The 15,679-nt window shown below is 42.5% G+C and overlaps 1 protein-coding gene across 2 annotated transcripts in view; it reads right to left on the bottom strand.

Annotated features, from left to right (window-relative positions):
- The window catches only part of COL4A6 (collagen type IV alpha 6 chain), a 258,501-nt gene that overhangs the window by 47,480 nt on the left and 195,342 nt on the right, over window positions 1–15,679 (bottom strand). For both annotated transcript variants that reach the window (XM_058536482.1, XM_058536481.1), the window contains exons 5-12: window positions 14,767–14,811; window positions 9,789–9,905; window positions 7,353–7,421; window positions 5,645–5,680; window positions 2,660–2,722; window positions 1,769–1,804; window positions 1,549–1,590; window positions 429–521 (exon numbers count right to left, since the gene is read on the bottom strand). In XM_058536482.1, coding sequence (XP_058392465.1) covers window positions 429–521; window positions 1,549–1,590; window positions 1,769–1,804; window positions 2,660–2,722; window positions 5,645–5,680; window positions 7,353–7,421; window positions 9,789–9,905; window positions 14,767–14,811 — 501 coding nt within the window. The remainder of the gene's footprint in view (window positions 1–428; window positions 522–1,548; window positions 1,591–1,768; window positions 1,805–2,659; window positions 2,723–5,644; window positions 5,681–7,352; window positions 7,422–9,788; window positions 9,906–14,766; window positions 14,812–15,679) is intronic.

The raw sequence follows: 15,679 nt of genomic DNA on the forward strand, positions 1-15,679 counted from the left end.
CAAGAGCAAATAACTTCTTTAAAAAAATAACTCAAAAGCAACCATTTATACCCCAGGTGTTCTGTCACAGTGCTTTGGGGACAACATAAGTATTGAGAGTTGGGAGTTAGGAGGAAAAAAACCTGACTATTTAATGTTTGTTTTAAGTTAATCAGCATCTTGATAATTGAATCTGCAAAAGTGAAACATAGAAAATAGCACTTAAATGAAAATACTCAGAAACCCAGATACACTCATATCCACACAATAAAAAACAGACTTTTTAGAAAGCTTGTCACAATGGACAAAACAAAGAAATGTTACCTTTACAAACAAAAATCCATTACCCACAACCCTCTATCCTTCCAGTATAGTCTGGTTATTAGAGTCAAATTTAGTATTAATAGGAAAGGGCTTATTAATTTTTCCTGTTTTTAAATGTTCACTACCTTGGATCCTTTCTTCCCTTTGGGAAATCCCATAAATTCCAGTTCTCCAGTAGATGGTGGGGGTCCTGCTGGGCCGGGGAGGCCAACATCCCCCTGTAAGATCAAACGGAATGTTAAGCAAAGCAGAAACCACACAGACCATTGCTCCAGAGGGTAGGTTTGTCCTCTGGAGAGTCTATTCACAAATAGACTCTCACCCTCACCCTTACATCAATGAGGAAACAAAACTATCAGTGCCAAGGGGTGAGAAGAATTATAAGTCTGACCAATGCATTTTGTACCAGCACTGCAGAGGGAGGAAGCAAGATGCATGAAAGGAAACTGCAGGTTCACGGTTGCCATGGTCATGCATGAAAGGGTGTTCAGAAGAGAGTGGAAAAGGAGTTTGAACAAGGTGAATAGCCACCTCTTGGCAGCAGTGATCAGACTCTGATTGGTCCAATCCTTGCCAAAAGCAAAAACAGAGGCAGTGAAGTTCATGTTGGAACATTGGAGGCTGGATTTCCTCCTTAAAGGCAGTGCATTCTACAAAAGGCAGCCATGAAGAGCGGGGAGGGCAAGCTCCCAGTCTCCCTTGAGGCTCCCAAATCACCACACAGTTTGTACAGAGGGAAACAGGAGAATGAGGGAAGGGAAATAAAAGAGAATGGTGAAAGAGAGGTTAAGGAGGAGAGACAGAGAAGATAGACAGAGAGAGGAGAGGAGGAGAAAGAGGAGGGAAGAAGAAGAGATGGAGGAGGAAGAGGAAGGATGGAGGGAAGAGGAGAAGCAGAGAAAAGGGAAGAGAAGGTGACACAATATATAAAACACCAGAGAAATACCCAGGAGGAAGGAAGAGGGAATATATTTCAAGAGAGTGTGTTTGTAAGACATACACACTTCACAAGTAGGAAGCAGGAAGACTATAATATTTTGAAGGAAAAAGACCACAGTAGCCTATGTGTGGCATGTGCACATGCAGCCCTCAAGGGACCCTACCAGAGGATCCGTGTGGGGTGGGAAATGCTCATTTCCCAAGGCAAAGATCCAAATCCCCTTACATAAGCAGGCACATGTGTGCAGCCAGAGACGTTTCTTGGAGCATATGGAATGCAGATTGTATTTTCCAAAATCTATTTACCTTGACTCCTTTCTCTCCTTGGAAACCTAGCCCCATATTGCCCTGGGGCAGAGGGATATAGGGAGGAAAAACAAAATCAATTACTAAACAAGGTCTAGGAACTTAAATTGTAATGCAGTCTTTCTACCAGAAAGTGTGTTTAACCAAACCAGAATATCTCTGGGAAAACTAGAGTACTTAGTGGTAGGAGGCCAAATGCCCCAAGACAAAGTATACTTACATCAGGACCAGGGAAACCGGGGGGGCCTGGAGGACCCTATGTTAAAAATGAAAGGGAAGAGTTAGCACTTGTTAGTTTCAGCCAAAAATAACCTGGCATCTTGCGAGTGACTGGAGATAAGTTCCCCACCCCCTTGCTGTAGCCTGGCTGTGGTGTAGCAGATTCTAGCTCCCTTTCCCATGATTCCTTTTTTTATCTCCTTTGAAATCTCCCAAATTGACCTGACAACCATGCTACCAAGCACATTCATGCTAAGGTAGTGAAGACTTCATGCGTCTTCCTTCTAATAGGCCAGAAATTTAAAAATGATGACCTTTGGTGAAGCTAAACCAAAGCAGTCAGTGGCAGGATTTCATGCACTGGAGAGAGAACAATCTGGGGACAGGACTTTCTCACAACCACAGAGATGACTGGCTATGTTCTTCCTATACTGGTGTTGGCAAATAAGTTTGGTATCAGAAAGATAGGTAGGTAGGTAGCACTGTCCAAGGTGCAGCGTTAAAAAGGATTTTGAAACTTCTTCTGTGCTCCGGATGGGTGATGGTGGTGGTGGGATGATTAATTAGCAGTGTCTGTCGTGGGTGAGGGGAGTGGAAGGTGGCAATAGATGTGCCAGGTATCTGCCATCCTTGGGCTATACTTTAGCTTGAGCTAGACTAGGAGGCTTTGGAGGCACAGAGTGGATGGTCAGAAAGACTCTGATAAAGAAAGACAAGACAAACAAATAGCTCCTTACAAGAGCATGCATCACTTTAATCCTCCAAGAATGGAAGCTGCCTTTCTCCACTAAGAGGGCCTATATTTACATAGGCTTACATTTAACCCATGGTCTGGTGGGGAAAGCATTCCTGTGAATACTGTGATCACATGGTAGATTTAAGTTGGTCTTACTTGCGATCCTGGTGGTCCTGTGGGTCCTGCAGCCCCTGGAGATCCAGGTGCTCCTTGTGGCCCCTAGAGAAGCAAGTTTTTTACCAAGGTCAAAAAAGCAAGAAGTTTCTCGATAAAAATAAAAATACATGTCCACAAGAATTGCACAAGAACGTTCATAGCAACTTTATTCATAATAGTAAAAGATTAGAAATGTTCCAGGTGTCCATTGATACAAGGATTGGTAAATAAACTGGGATATATCCATACAGTGGTATAAATAACAATAAAAAATAACAAACTACTATATATGAAACAATGTGGATGAATCTCAAAAGCATTGTGCTAAGTGAAAGAAGCTAGACCCAAAGGCTACATATTGTATTATTCTCTTTATATGAAGTTCTAGAATAGGAAAAACTGATCTATGATGGAAAAAAATCAGAAGTGGTTGCCTTTGGGGTGGGGTGGGGGTAAGGATTGACTGGGAAAGGGCAGAAGGGAACTTTATGAGGTGATGGGAATGTTCCATATAAACGAAACTCCTTAAGAGGGGTTTGGGTTACACAGGAGTAAGCTTTTTACAAAACTCAGCAAATGGACATTTAAGATTTGTGTATTATATTGCATGTAAATTTTACATAAAAACTGTAAACAAATTTTGAAGTCCAGCTAACGATAGGCATGTGTAGTATTTAGGGGTAAGAGTACTGTTGTCAGCAATTTACTTTGAAATGCATCAGAAATAAGATGGATTGATGGATGGATAGAGAAGGATAGATTGATAGAAGTAGGATAAAGCAAATATAGTAAAATATTAATGGTACAGGTGTTCATTGCAATATTCATTCAACTTTGCTCTATGTTTGAAAATTTTCATATTAAAGTGATGTAAAAAACAAAAACTTAGAAAGCAAAACAGTTATATTAATATTATATAAAGTAGACTTCAAGACAAAGAATATTACCAGAGATAAAGAGGTGGCATTTCATAATGATAAAATAGGTCAATTCATCAAGAAGACATAACAGTCTTAGCTGTGTATGCACCTAATAGCAGAGCTTCAAAATACATGAAGCAAAAACTGAAAGAACTGCAAGGATAAATAAACAAATCCACAATTATAGTTGGAGATTTTAACATCCTTCCCTCTGTAATTAATAGAACTAGACAAAAAAATCGCTAAGGACATAGAAGATCCAAACAACATTATCAACTACCTTGACCTAATGGATGTTTTTAGATTACTATACCCCAAATCAGCCAAATGAATACATATTCTCTTCAAGTGCATATGAAACATTCGCCAAGATAGTTCCATATGCTGGGCCATAAAACAAAACTCAACAAATTTAAAAAGATTGAAATCATACAGAATTTGCACTCTAACTGCAATGAAATCAAATAATAGAAAGATATCTGGAAAGCTGCCAAATATTTGGAAATTAAACAACACACATCTCCATGGGTCAAAGACAAAATCAGAAGGGAAACTAGCGGTAACTAGACTTATTGATTGTTCCGCAGTGTATACAAGTATTGAATAAGAATGTCATACACCTGAAACTAATATAATGTTATATGTCAATTATACCTCAATAAAAAAAAAAGAGAAACTAGAAAACATTTTGAACTGAATAATAACAACAATATTAAAAGCAAGGTGATGAAATATGAAGAGAAAGATGGCATGGAGATAAGTATGGCCCAATTAAATGGGGGAGCAGTAATAAGGTGCTATGTGCTTAGGTAAGGGATGGAGAGGCAAAGTGAAATTGAGCCTTAGACAGGAGGAAGAGAAAGTAGGGGTTCAAAGGTTCCTCAGGAATGTATGATAGTAGAACATTGCTTTGACAGTAACTAATAACCTGTGGTCTCCTTACTGATCACAAATCTCTTATTCAGCCACCAACTCCCCCTCCCCAAATCTAAGTGGTTTATTTATCATGCCTGTGTATGTAGACAAACACTGTACCTTTGCAGGCAGGGCAACGAATCTCTAAAAGAAGCTATGCAGCAAATACAATGGATATTACTCTACAAATTTAGTGAACACATCATCTAAGCCAATGTTGTTTAGCTCTAGAGGACTTGTATGCCCTTGGTCCTTATTCATCTCTGTCTGCATGTGTGCTTGCATACATCCTGTTTACTGTCTACCTTTTCTCACACTACTGCCTGTGTTTAGAAAGCCTCCTCCCACTACCAGCCAGCCTGGACATCACCCACACTTCTCAGAGGCTACCTTCTCTATCTTAGACATAAAGTCTCTCATGATATATCCTTAGGTGGACAGCAGCTCTTCCTCGAATTGTTGTGGAATTATCATGCCACATTCCTACTAGTTTTTCACATGCTGGGGGTTGCGGGGGGAGCGTGCAGAGAACATGTCTGCATTGCCTCTGGGATCACTTGTAGCACTTTGCCGATAGTAGGTGCTCAATATCTGTTCTGGAATGAAAGAAGAAGGATCCTCAATATAGGAAAGAAGGAGGAAAGAAGGGGCTTTTCTTAAGCCACTTGAAAGGAAAATGATGACAATGTGGAAGGTGAAGGAAAAAGAAAGCTCTTACTGATACAAGTCATGGCCTTTCATGGACTCACTATTATTAAGAGTCTCTAAAAAGAATTTCTATATGGAATATCTTTTAAGGAAGAGTGTTCTACTTTTTTTTTTACCCACGGCACTATGAACACACAGGAAACGCTTAGTAAATGCTTGCTGAATGAAAGGCAACATTCTTTCCTAATACATCCCAGGGAGTATGTAGGTCCCAGGCCCTAAGGCCTGAAAGCCTGCCTGCTGTGTAACTTGAGGTGGACAGTCCACACTCTCAGTAATTTCTTATCTGGAAAATGTCAATAGTGTGACCCATTCTACCTCAACTCTATGGATTTTCCTTGAGAAGGTCTACAAAGACCTTCGAACACCATATAGAAGTACGAAAAAAGACCATCAGTAACTGTTGACTAAACATTGAGAGCTCAATGCATAAATAACTTACAGTGATTCCATCCAGTCCGGGCAGTCCAGGATCCCCCTGAGAAACAGACAAAGGCAGGACACTGAAGAGATTGATAAATTAAGCCTGTGGCATTTCAGAGATAACTGACCTAAGATTCTTGGGCATAAAAACGCATCACTGAAGCTTGGGCCTCATCTGTCAAGGTCTTGTGTTTTAAATAATGCATGAATTGAACATATTCAACCATTTACTTTTTTTTCCTAAGAAAAATCTGGACTCTAGAAGACAAATATTATAGCCTTGGTTAAACAGGATTTCATATTTTACTTGGATTAATTAATTTTCACCTTTGCTAGGAAGTTATCAATTAGAAACTGCTTCTGCAAGCTGGTGATTTTCCTGCTCTTTTTGGAGGAAAAGCAAAGCTACCTTCCCGTGTGCCTTCATCCCCAGAGAATCTGTGCCCATATGTATACAATGCAAATCAGACATTTCAAGGGAGAATCAACAGAGCATACAGTCTCTGATTACGTTTTAATTACTTTGCAGCATCTTAAGTCACTGTATGAATCTGTAATATAACCATCTTGTGGAAATTGCTGTGTTCCTCTGGGTCCAGGGTCTCTTTGATTTTTGGCAAAACCATTTAATCAATGTTTGCTATGACAATGGCCATATTTTGACACCTGCTAGTCTTACCCCACTTGGCTTACGGTCAAAAATCAGCTCTCTGCAGCATGGAAAGGGCACTGCCTGGGTTTTAGCTCTTCGGCAAACTGGCCATGTGACTCTGAGCAAGTCACATAGCCTCAGTATACCTCAGTTTTTCTATCTGTAACATGAGCAACATGAATCCGACAATCATGAAGTCCTTTCCAAGTCTAACATTCTATCTTCTGCTAAGGCACCTATAGCCAAGAGCCCAAACCCTGTACCTTCTCCAATTCTCAGCCACCCACCCCCATCACTGCCTTCCAAAGTGATTTCCAATGTTCCTTGCTCTGTGCATAGATGGAAGACAGAAAGGTGCCATCCTCAGCTGAGTGAGCTCGGGTGCACCTTCCCATCAGAAGTTGGGCATATAGATTCCCATCTGCTACCAGGGAAATGATGGGCTCCCTTTCCACTCTGCAAGGTAATAAGGTCAATCATTTGGCATCAGAGTTTACTGAGGGCCCACAGGATACCAGGCGGCATACACCAAGAGTACAGTCACAAGAATACAGAAGGTTTTTGTCAGTTCTAGGAAGAAACCAAAGTTTCCAGCCAGCTGCAGTGTTGATGAGCAACTTTTACAGACAGCCAGGGGCCCAGCTAGGGTGCTGGGCTGGTGTGAAGGTACAGAAAAGGGTGGGGCCAGGATCCTGGCCTGGTGGCCATGCTGAGATGGGCAGAGACATACATGGCTTCAAGCCAAGGTATGCAGACATCAAAGATTCTAGAGCAGACAAAAAGTATCTGCCTCCAGGAAATGTCTCGGCTTGTCAAAGAAAGTGATATCCACACAAACTGTTTGTTTGCTGATCTGTTTCCTATTTTTGGTCTAGATCCTACAAAGCAAATCTCCTTGACAGTATGGTTGCAATCATTTCTGTCAATGTTTCCACCACAAAAAGCTCCAGATCCTTTTTAAATCCAGCTTGGTCTGCTCCTTAAATAGAGACACAGATGCTAGTTCTGGAAATGTTTTTATTGGAGGTGGGGCCCAATCCTGGGGAATTCAGTTGTCTGCCTTAGATGCTCTTACCTTCATTCCTTTGAAACTACCTTGGGCAAGGACAGGTTCACCTTTGGAGCCTTTCTGACCAGGAAGCCCCTGAGTAAAATAAGAAAAACTTGTGAGGAAATGCACACATACACAGTTTTGTTAATAGTATGATCTGATCAGATAGAAGATGGAACAGTGAGAGCCTGAAATTATGTGGCTTATTCTGTGGCGGAATTGGCTGTGCTGAGGGGCAAAGTACATTCCCCAAACAGGTGCTATGTCTCAAAGCTGTATGCCCGCTCCCCCAACCCCAAAATTAGAAGTCTGTAAAGGGATTAGAAAGTTGGAGACTTTGAATCTATTCAGAGCACCGATCTGAACATCCACCTGTAATATACATGTCATTCATAAGCCTATAGCTCATCTGCTCCACCTCTCATGGGGTATAAGTCACCGATAGGGCCTTGGTCTAGGACAGAGGTCAGTGAACTTTTTCTCTAAAGAGCCAGATAGTAAATAATTTAGGCTTTGTGGGCCATACATGGACTCTGTCCCATATTATTCTTCTCTTTTTCTTCACAATCTTTTGAAAATGTAAAAATAAGCCACAGGTCAAGGGTCTCATGGGCCAGTTTGCTGACCCCTGGAATAAGAGATATCTACAAAGCCATCTCCATCTTGTGCTTCTACCATACAACTTCAGCTTCAGCTTCAACACCTGTCTAAGAGGCTAGTGTGTCTCACTGTTAACATGGAAAACAATTCAAAGTATGCCCAACCCGTCTATTAACCAGACTTTTTACTGTCTCAGCGGCAGATACTGACTAATGTCTGCTAGATGGTGTCCTCCTGGGGAAAATCAGTGTCCCTATACCTAAAGGGAAATCAGGATCAGTATTGGGGGTAGGACTAAGCTTTGGGGACTGAAGCTTTGATTGACTGATGGATTCCTTGAGCTCAAGGATCACAGGTATAATAAAAGAACAATGTGGTCCCAGAAATACAAACTAGTTCCTGTCCTAACACTTCCTGTTTCCCCTTATACTTGTGGCCACTACTTTTATCAAAGAAGCTTCAAAGAAAATCCACTCAGGATTCAGCAGGGTTAGTAAGGTTCAGCTTAGTAAAATACATGCCCAAGTTCCTATTTAGGCTTAAAGGGAGGTTTAGGGACAGGATTAGGTTTTACCCTTGTCCTTTGGCTGTCAGGAGATGTTTATAACCTCAAGATTTATTTTCCCTTTCTTGGGGGAAGCATTTCCTCGCTTCTCTGGATTTCCATCCTCTTAACACAGATGTGATTTGTTCTCCTCTCCCGTTGCCATGGCAGTGTTTGGAGTCCTTTGTGACTCAAACAGCTCATACTATGTTGGTAATAGATTTTTCTCCCCCCACTCCTTGCTGCATATTGGTTTGGTCCTTAGATGTCAAGGTCCTTTATGCCAATCTGGGGCTTGTGCTTTGTCTGTCTCACTTTCTCACACATATATACACACCCACAATTTGGTCACTGAAGGCAATGGTGCTGCTCTTCTAGTAAATGCCAATAAATTCATGTAGCTATGGAATCTGTCTAATAGGTAGTGTGATTTCCAGCTAAATGTAACATATCAGTACCCTTATTAGTTTAGATTATTTCAAGTGAGGTTGAGAATGAGCTTGAAATGTGTTATTTTTCTCTTTCCAGCCACTTGTAAAAGCAGCCTTGCAAGAGCATGGTATCAGAGATCCTTTAGATCCAAATATTTGAGCCCTATCTGGATGAATGGAATTAAACAAAAGTGGTAACACCAGGATCCAATAAATGCCTTATCAATCCCAGAACCAAGGGTTATGATGTGGAGGGTGTGGGGAAGGGGGCAAAGTATGTCAGTGTAGAGTAGGATTTCTCAATTATTTGTCACTTTGGGACAGTTTGGAACAGATGGTTCCTTGATGGTTGGGATGGTGGGGTGGCTGTCCTGTGACAACAGTATAGTTGTGATGACCAAAAACGTCAATAATAAGTGTCAAATGTCCCCGGGGGGGGGCACAAAATCACTCCTGGTTAAGAATCACCGGTATAGACCACACTTGCCAAGTCCTTTGAGTCATTGTTAGTACTTCCATGATCCCACATAAGCCTTCCAAATACTGCATTTCCCAATATTGTCTGATGTGGGAACATGTCAAAGAGCCCCAGCATGTACTTTGCTCTGACATTTACTACAGTCTTTTAACAATCTTTCCAACTCTAAAAGCATCATTAGAAAAATAAACCCTAAGTAGTGTAGCATGTGTACACCCCTCTGCAACTGGTATTCTTCTCTAGACGTTTAATGTTGTGGTGCTGCCAGCATAGACTCCTGCACTGCACAAGAGGTTGCAGTGGTGGCCCCACAGACTCTTAATGAGACCCCCAGAAAAGCAGAAAAAGGGCACACTTGGAGGCAAGCAAAGCCATTTGAAATAATGTACAAAGATCTGGTAGCGTACGGGTGGTCCGAGAAGCCCAGGGTAGCCATCAGGGCCTGGAAATCCAACAGCTCCTTGAGTTCCATTACAGCCATCCAGGCCAGGTGGGCCTCTGGGCCCCGGCTGTCCAGGGTGGCCCTGTTCAAAGAGAAAAGAAGGTATCAAGTCAGCCACAGGACTCTCAGCTACTCTGACAAGCTCCACAGTGAGAGAAGCCAAGTATGCTGCCAAACTCTGGCTCCTTGTCCACTCCCTTAGCCCCATCACCTATGCTCTCATAGCTTTCCTTTCTGCTCAGGTGCATGTGGCTGATGACAGCTCAATGTTACCCTCCTAAAAGTATCGATGCTTTAATAGGATCCAAATTGAAACCAAAGGGAAACAAACATGAAGAGATGGGATACACAAGGTGCTGCAACTTCACCTTCCCTGGGTACAAAAGAGGTACTAAGATGGGGCTTAGCTGTCTGGCAGCTGAACTGCTACCAACGGGGAATCATGCCAGGCCTTGGGATTTCTCAGAATAGACTGGAACCTGGCAACCTGGCACGGCTTTCTGTATTGGAAGCTCTGCATGGGAAATGATGCTGGATTTTGGTCAACAAAGCAAAAGCAGTTTCCACAGCATCACCTCTCCTGAAGGCTGCTTGGCCAAAAATAAGCAAGTCCTGGAAGAACCACACCTTCAATCCTAATTTGTCATTATCACATGTCAGGCTATGGAGCAAAGAGATGACCTGAAAGACCAGAAATCTAGACAGGTCAATAAAAGGTAGACTCTCTGCCACTTTTTAGAGCCAAGTATATATATATATATATATATATATATATACCACTATTCCATGGCCCCAGGTCTTACAGGGTTCCAGTATCACCATTCCTTCTTTCTCTTTTGGGCCAAGGGGTGGTAACAGCTTTGTGTTAATTGCTTCACCAGCCATTGTTGTTTCCCTTAATCCTATAAATCTTTTTATGTATACCCTTTAAATATACCCTTCACTCAACTGTATTCAGTTAACTCCTTCAGCTGTAGTGTCTATTTCTTCCTGGGATTCTGATAACCGCTTTAAAATGGCCCAGCCAAACTTGCTAGAGGTTATGTCTCAGCTGGGTAACAGGGATGAGTTAAGGCGAAATAACTGGCTGGCTCAGTACTAGGGATCTTCCTTACTCCTGGGACCTTAGTTCTGTTTGACACTAAAACCTTTGCGTGGATTCTTACCTCTTGGTATCCACATTTTTAACGTGGGCCTCAATCCTTCTGTAGTTTTCTTGCTTGAATTTCTGATACCTCCTACCTGCAGGATTCCAGGGGTACTTATTCACTCTTTCCTACCTTAGCTGAATTCTGAGGAATTAACCTCTGACCTCTGACTTAGACCTGTCAGCCCTCTCCTGTCTAGTAGACACCACGTAGTGGTGGATAAAGCATGTTCTGAGTCATTCAGACTTATGCTCCAATCCCAGATTTGCCACTCCCCAGCTTGAGTCTCAGTTTTCTCATCTGTTAAATGGAGATGAATAATACAATCTCATGGGGTTGTTGTTAATCTTAAAACAAAATTAAGATTTCATGGTGAAAATTAAATGAGACTAGGTTTCCTATGTAGGAGCTCAATAAATGGTAAGTCTTCTTCTCCCAGGCAAGTCAGCAAGGATAAGCCATCAGGCTGAGCTCTCTCTCCTCTCAACTCTCAGTACCACAGTATTTCTGGCACACTGCCCTTTCTGGTTATAGCTAATTATTTTACATATGTGTGTGCCAGCTCTCCAGGAGAACGCAGCTCTTTGAGGGAGGAAACCATGGTTCTATATAACCACAAGAGACTGAACACACAGAATAGGAGGATCTGCTGTATTCCAGAAAAGCAATATGTTCCTCAGAACCAGATTTCAAAGAAAAAGTTTCCATTTGGTGAGTGGTACATATTCCCTTTGAAGATGTAAATCTAGTGTGTTCATTTATGAGTCTCTAGGCAGGGGAATGTTTGAGATAGACTCCATGGGAAAAGCTAAACATAAATTGCAAAGGACAACTTGAAAACTTCTGCTCCCAACTGATTTGAGCTGAAAATATTTGATAAACATACATTTCTTGCAGGTGCCAACAGCCTCAACTCACAGCTGTGATATCATTAAAAGCCACAGCCCTACAACCCTCGGTCTACGGTGTTCTAGTGTTGAATATCCCGATGAATTCTTGTTTGTTCACTCTCTCAACTGGTTGCTGTGTCCCTTAGTGCACAGACTTGGATGAGCATGAAATGACTACTCGCTCATTCATGTTGATACTGTCTACGTGACAGCAAAAATGGAGATTTGGGACCAAAACCAGTGACACATGTTAGCAATCAGCCAATATTAAGAGGGGAACCAGATTTGTGCAGTGATCCAGTTTAGTAAGATCTATTGGGGAAGCTGTTGGTTTCAGCCAAATTGATTAATAAGTGCTGCTGAAAGTTGAGCAAAATAATTAGTCTGACTGAGTCTGTGATTTCCTCTGTGTGAGGGAGTCCTGCCAGTCTGAGAACTGTTGCTTTTTTTTTTTTTTTTTTACTGAGGAACATTTGCCCTGAGCTAACATCCGTTGGCAATCTTCCTCTTTTTTTGCTTGAGGAAGATTAGCCCTGAGCTAACACCTGTGCCAATCTTCCTCTATTTTGTATGTGGGTCGCTGCCACAGCATGGCTGATGAGTGGTGTAGGTCCACACCCAGGATCCGAACCCGTGAACCACCAAAGCAGAGCACGCTGAACTTAACCGCTACACCATGGGGCTGGCTCTCAAGAACTGTTGCTTTTATAGGTGCTAGAGGTTGGAGTTAGTTCCCCAAATATTTTTAGAGTTCCTACTATATGCTGAATTCAACCCTGGGGTCTCTGAGGCCTCTGAGAGGAGCAGAAGACATACTCTATGCTTTCAAGGAGCTAGATAAGACTATCACACAAGATAATCAATACCATGGGCCATATGTAATAAGGAACTAGAGTCTGTGGGACAGACACCAAGGACTCCTGGGAGATTAGAGATGGAAGGGAGAGGTAACCAGTGAGCAGAAGGTGCTCAATAAATACATCTTGAATAGCTGGGAGAGAGGGAAGGAACAAGGGAGAATAATTTCATGGAGCAAGTGAGGCTTGGAGCCTGAAGCTAAAGCAATTGAAAGTCAAAAGAAAACATACACAATCTTTGGTCAAGGGAAGGGCCAAGGGAGAGGCCAAGGGAGTGGGGGACTTCTACTGGGAGCAGCATGCTCGTTTGGAGGAATCTGGGCACCTGCAACTCATTCTCCCAAGCAATGAAATGATCAATTCCTGCAAGCTCTAAGACTCTCTTGGCTACAAGTTGGAGGCAGAAGTGTCCATCTGGACTCTGGGGCAAGTTCCAGCTCAGAATTGGAATCAGCCTCTGCATCACAGGATTCACTTCCTTCCAGCCCCCATTAAAAAGAGACTACAGGAGGAAGGGCAGAGTAGCTCTGCAGGCTCCAAATCCCCCACTCATCTTCAGTGAAGCCAACTCCACAGGATGAATGGAAGGGGAAGACTCAAGTTTGCTAGTTTCCCTCACCCACTGGCTCTCAAAAGATATACACTCTAAGTGGAGACTCTGGATAAAGTGGCCATGGGAACACAGCCATGAGAAAATGCCAGGGGATGTCACAAAAGGACAGTGAACCACATCCACTTATTTCCCCACTGGCCCATTTCTGGGCATTTTGTAGACTCTGCAGTTGAATAAAATGCAGAAATCTGATGGTCAATTTATTGATACGTGTAACAAATACAAGGTAAGTGAGCCTTCTATTCTCCAAGTCCACAAATGTTTACTAGATCTGGGGAGAAAATGGATCAGATGATAATATCGTTGAGGACAGAGCCATATGCTTTTTCTGTACTCCCATAGTAGAGTGCTAGCACTTAGTAGGTGCTCAACAAATATCTATAGATGGGCACAAAGAGATTCGAACCCCCTTCCCTTGATACTAGATGATTATGTAGTGTAACACAAGAAACTGTTAAGTCTAGGGTTTACCAAACTGTGCTTTGATATGGTTCAAAAGAACCCCTTACAGGTTGTTGCAAGGATAAAAGTAGGCTCTAGGATCTCCCTCAAATGGAGAAGCTCCACTTTTTCCTGTTCTATATGCTGAGCTTCCACACAAGATTTGGTTCTTCTCTTAAACAAGCTAGAAAAACCACTGTTCTAGACAAACACAGCCAAGGCTAAAGATTAAAATATGGAGAAGTGCCAAAAGACATAACTAAAAAGTGACAGCAGCAAGTTCCAAATACTGTATTTTAAATGCTGGCGAAACATTACCATGGAATTTCCAGTGGTGGGATAAGTAGAGATACAGAGCGAAAATGGAGAAACTAAGGGATTGGGCTGGATGGAATGGGAAAAGGAGATGTCTGTAAGCTCCAGACTCCCCACTCATCTCCAGCAAAGCCAAGTCCTCAGCGTGAATGGAAGAGGCTGCCTCCAAAGTGATCTTCGGAGTAGTCACTTTGTAAAAACTAAAGGGAAATTCACTCTGAAATGAGATAAGGCTGAAGAGAACAAATTACTGGAACGAAATGTATCAAGACATCACTAAGTATTTTTCTATCTAATTTCATGTACCTTCTTAATTTTCTCATCATGAGTATGTATGTGCTCTAATGTGGCACTGTCTCCACACTTCAGAACCAGTCCTTCATCCCCAGTTAAAGCTCCCTTCAACCCACAAGACCTAAATCATTTTGGCTAAGATATTGATGGTTTCTTATGACTGCACGTGTCCCTGCACTCCCCAACCATCTGATTTAGTGCTGCCTGTAACTGAATCCCAGGGAAACTGTGTGTGACCACTGCCCTTCAAACCTTATGATGCATGTCTCAACACTTGATCCTGAGCATGCTTGCATGAGACAGGATGTTGCTAAGGCCAAAGTGCTTGAGCTATGAGGCAGAACCTAGAGGTGATATTAAAAAATGCCTCTGTGGACACACTCACCGGAATCCCATTGATGCCAAGAAAGCCAGGAACTCCCATGGGACCCTAAGAAAAGAGCAGGGAGACGAATGTAAGAGATAATCTAATTGATCTCCATTAGATTCAGTGAGTTTCTTCGTGTAATTCATGACCTAAGTTGTTAAGAAGTGTTTTGTTCCTCCCTCTCCACATTGTATCGCCTTGCTCCCTACTCCAGTTCCAAGTGATCCCTTGCTCGACCTAAGGTCTTGGACATGTTTGTGTTCTGAGACCAGTTATTATCTTAGGCAACGTGGTGTAAGACCTAAAATTAAGGCTCAATATTATATGCTACCTTGACATCTGGGAAAATTAGGAGGGCCTCAAATGGCCTGACCACAAGTCTCCCTCTCCATTCTGCTCCCATAGCTAAGGTCTCCTAGGCAAATGACCCTCTTTATCAAACAGACCAGGTGCAGTTTCTGCTTATCCTTGAGTAGTGGGTTTCAGTTCCCTGCTGGCCCACTGAATTATTCAGACAAGCCAATCACATCTTCCCTCAGGAATCTAGGGGCACCTCACTCTCTTGACGCTATAAAGTCTGCCTCCCATAGCCCCTTCTGGTTCATTCTGTTCCAGAGTGCAACCCCCCTGTGGCCCTGCATGGTATGTGGTGTCCTCCTCCCCTTTGCTGTGAGTGTATGTGACTAATAAACCTGTTGTTGATCTCTTCTGTCCAGTGTCAGGGGTCATGTCTTCAGCCATCCCCAGACCCTGAGGGTGGGAATCCCTTCCTCACCAATGGGGTGAGTGGGAGGTGATTAAAATTGGCAGAGAACATAAACTGAGCTACTAAACTCAGCCAGCCAGCACCATGACATGATCAATCTCCGTTCTTGCATCTCTTTCCCTATATTTATGGCCCAGATTGCTTCCAAGTATTCTGACTCCTTGT

Source organism: Diceros bicornis, chromosome X (genome assembly GCF_020826845.1).
Source record: "Diceros bicornis minor isolate mBicDic1 chromosome X, mDicBic1.mat.cur, whole genome shotgun sequence".
NCBI classification, from domain to species: Eukaryota; Metazoa; Chordata; class Mammalia; order Perissodactyla; family Rhinocerotidae; genus Diceros; species Diceros bicornis.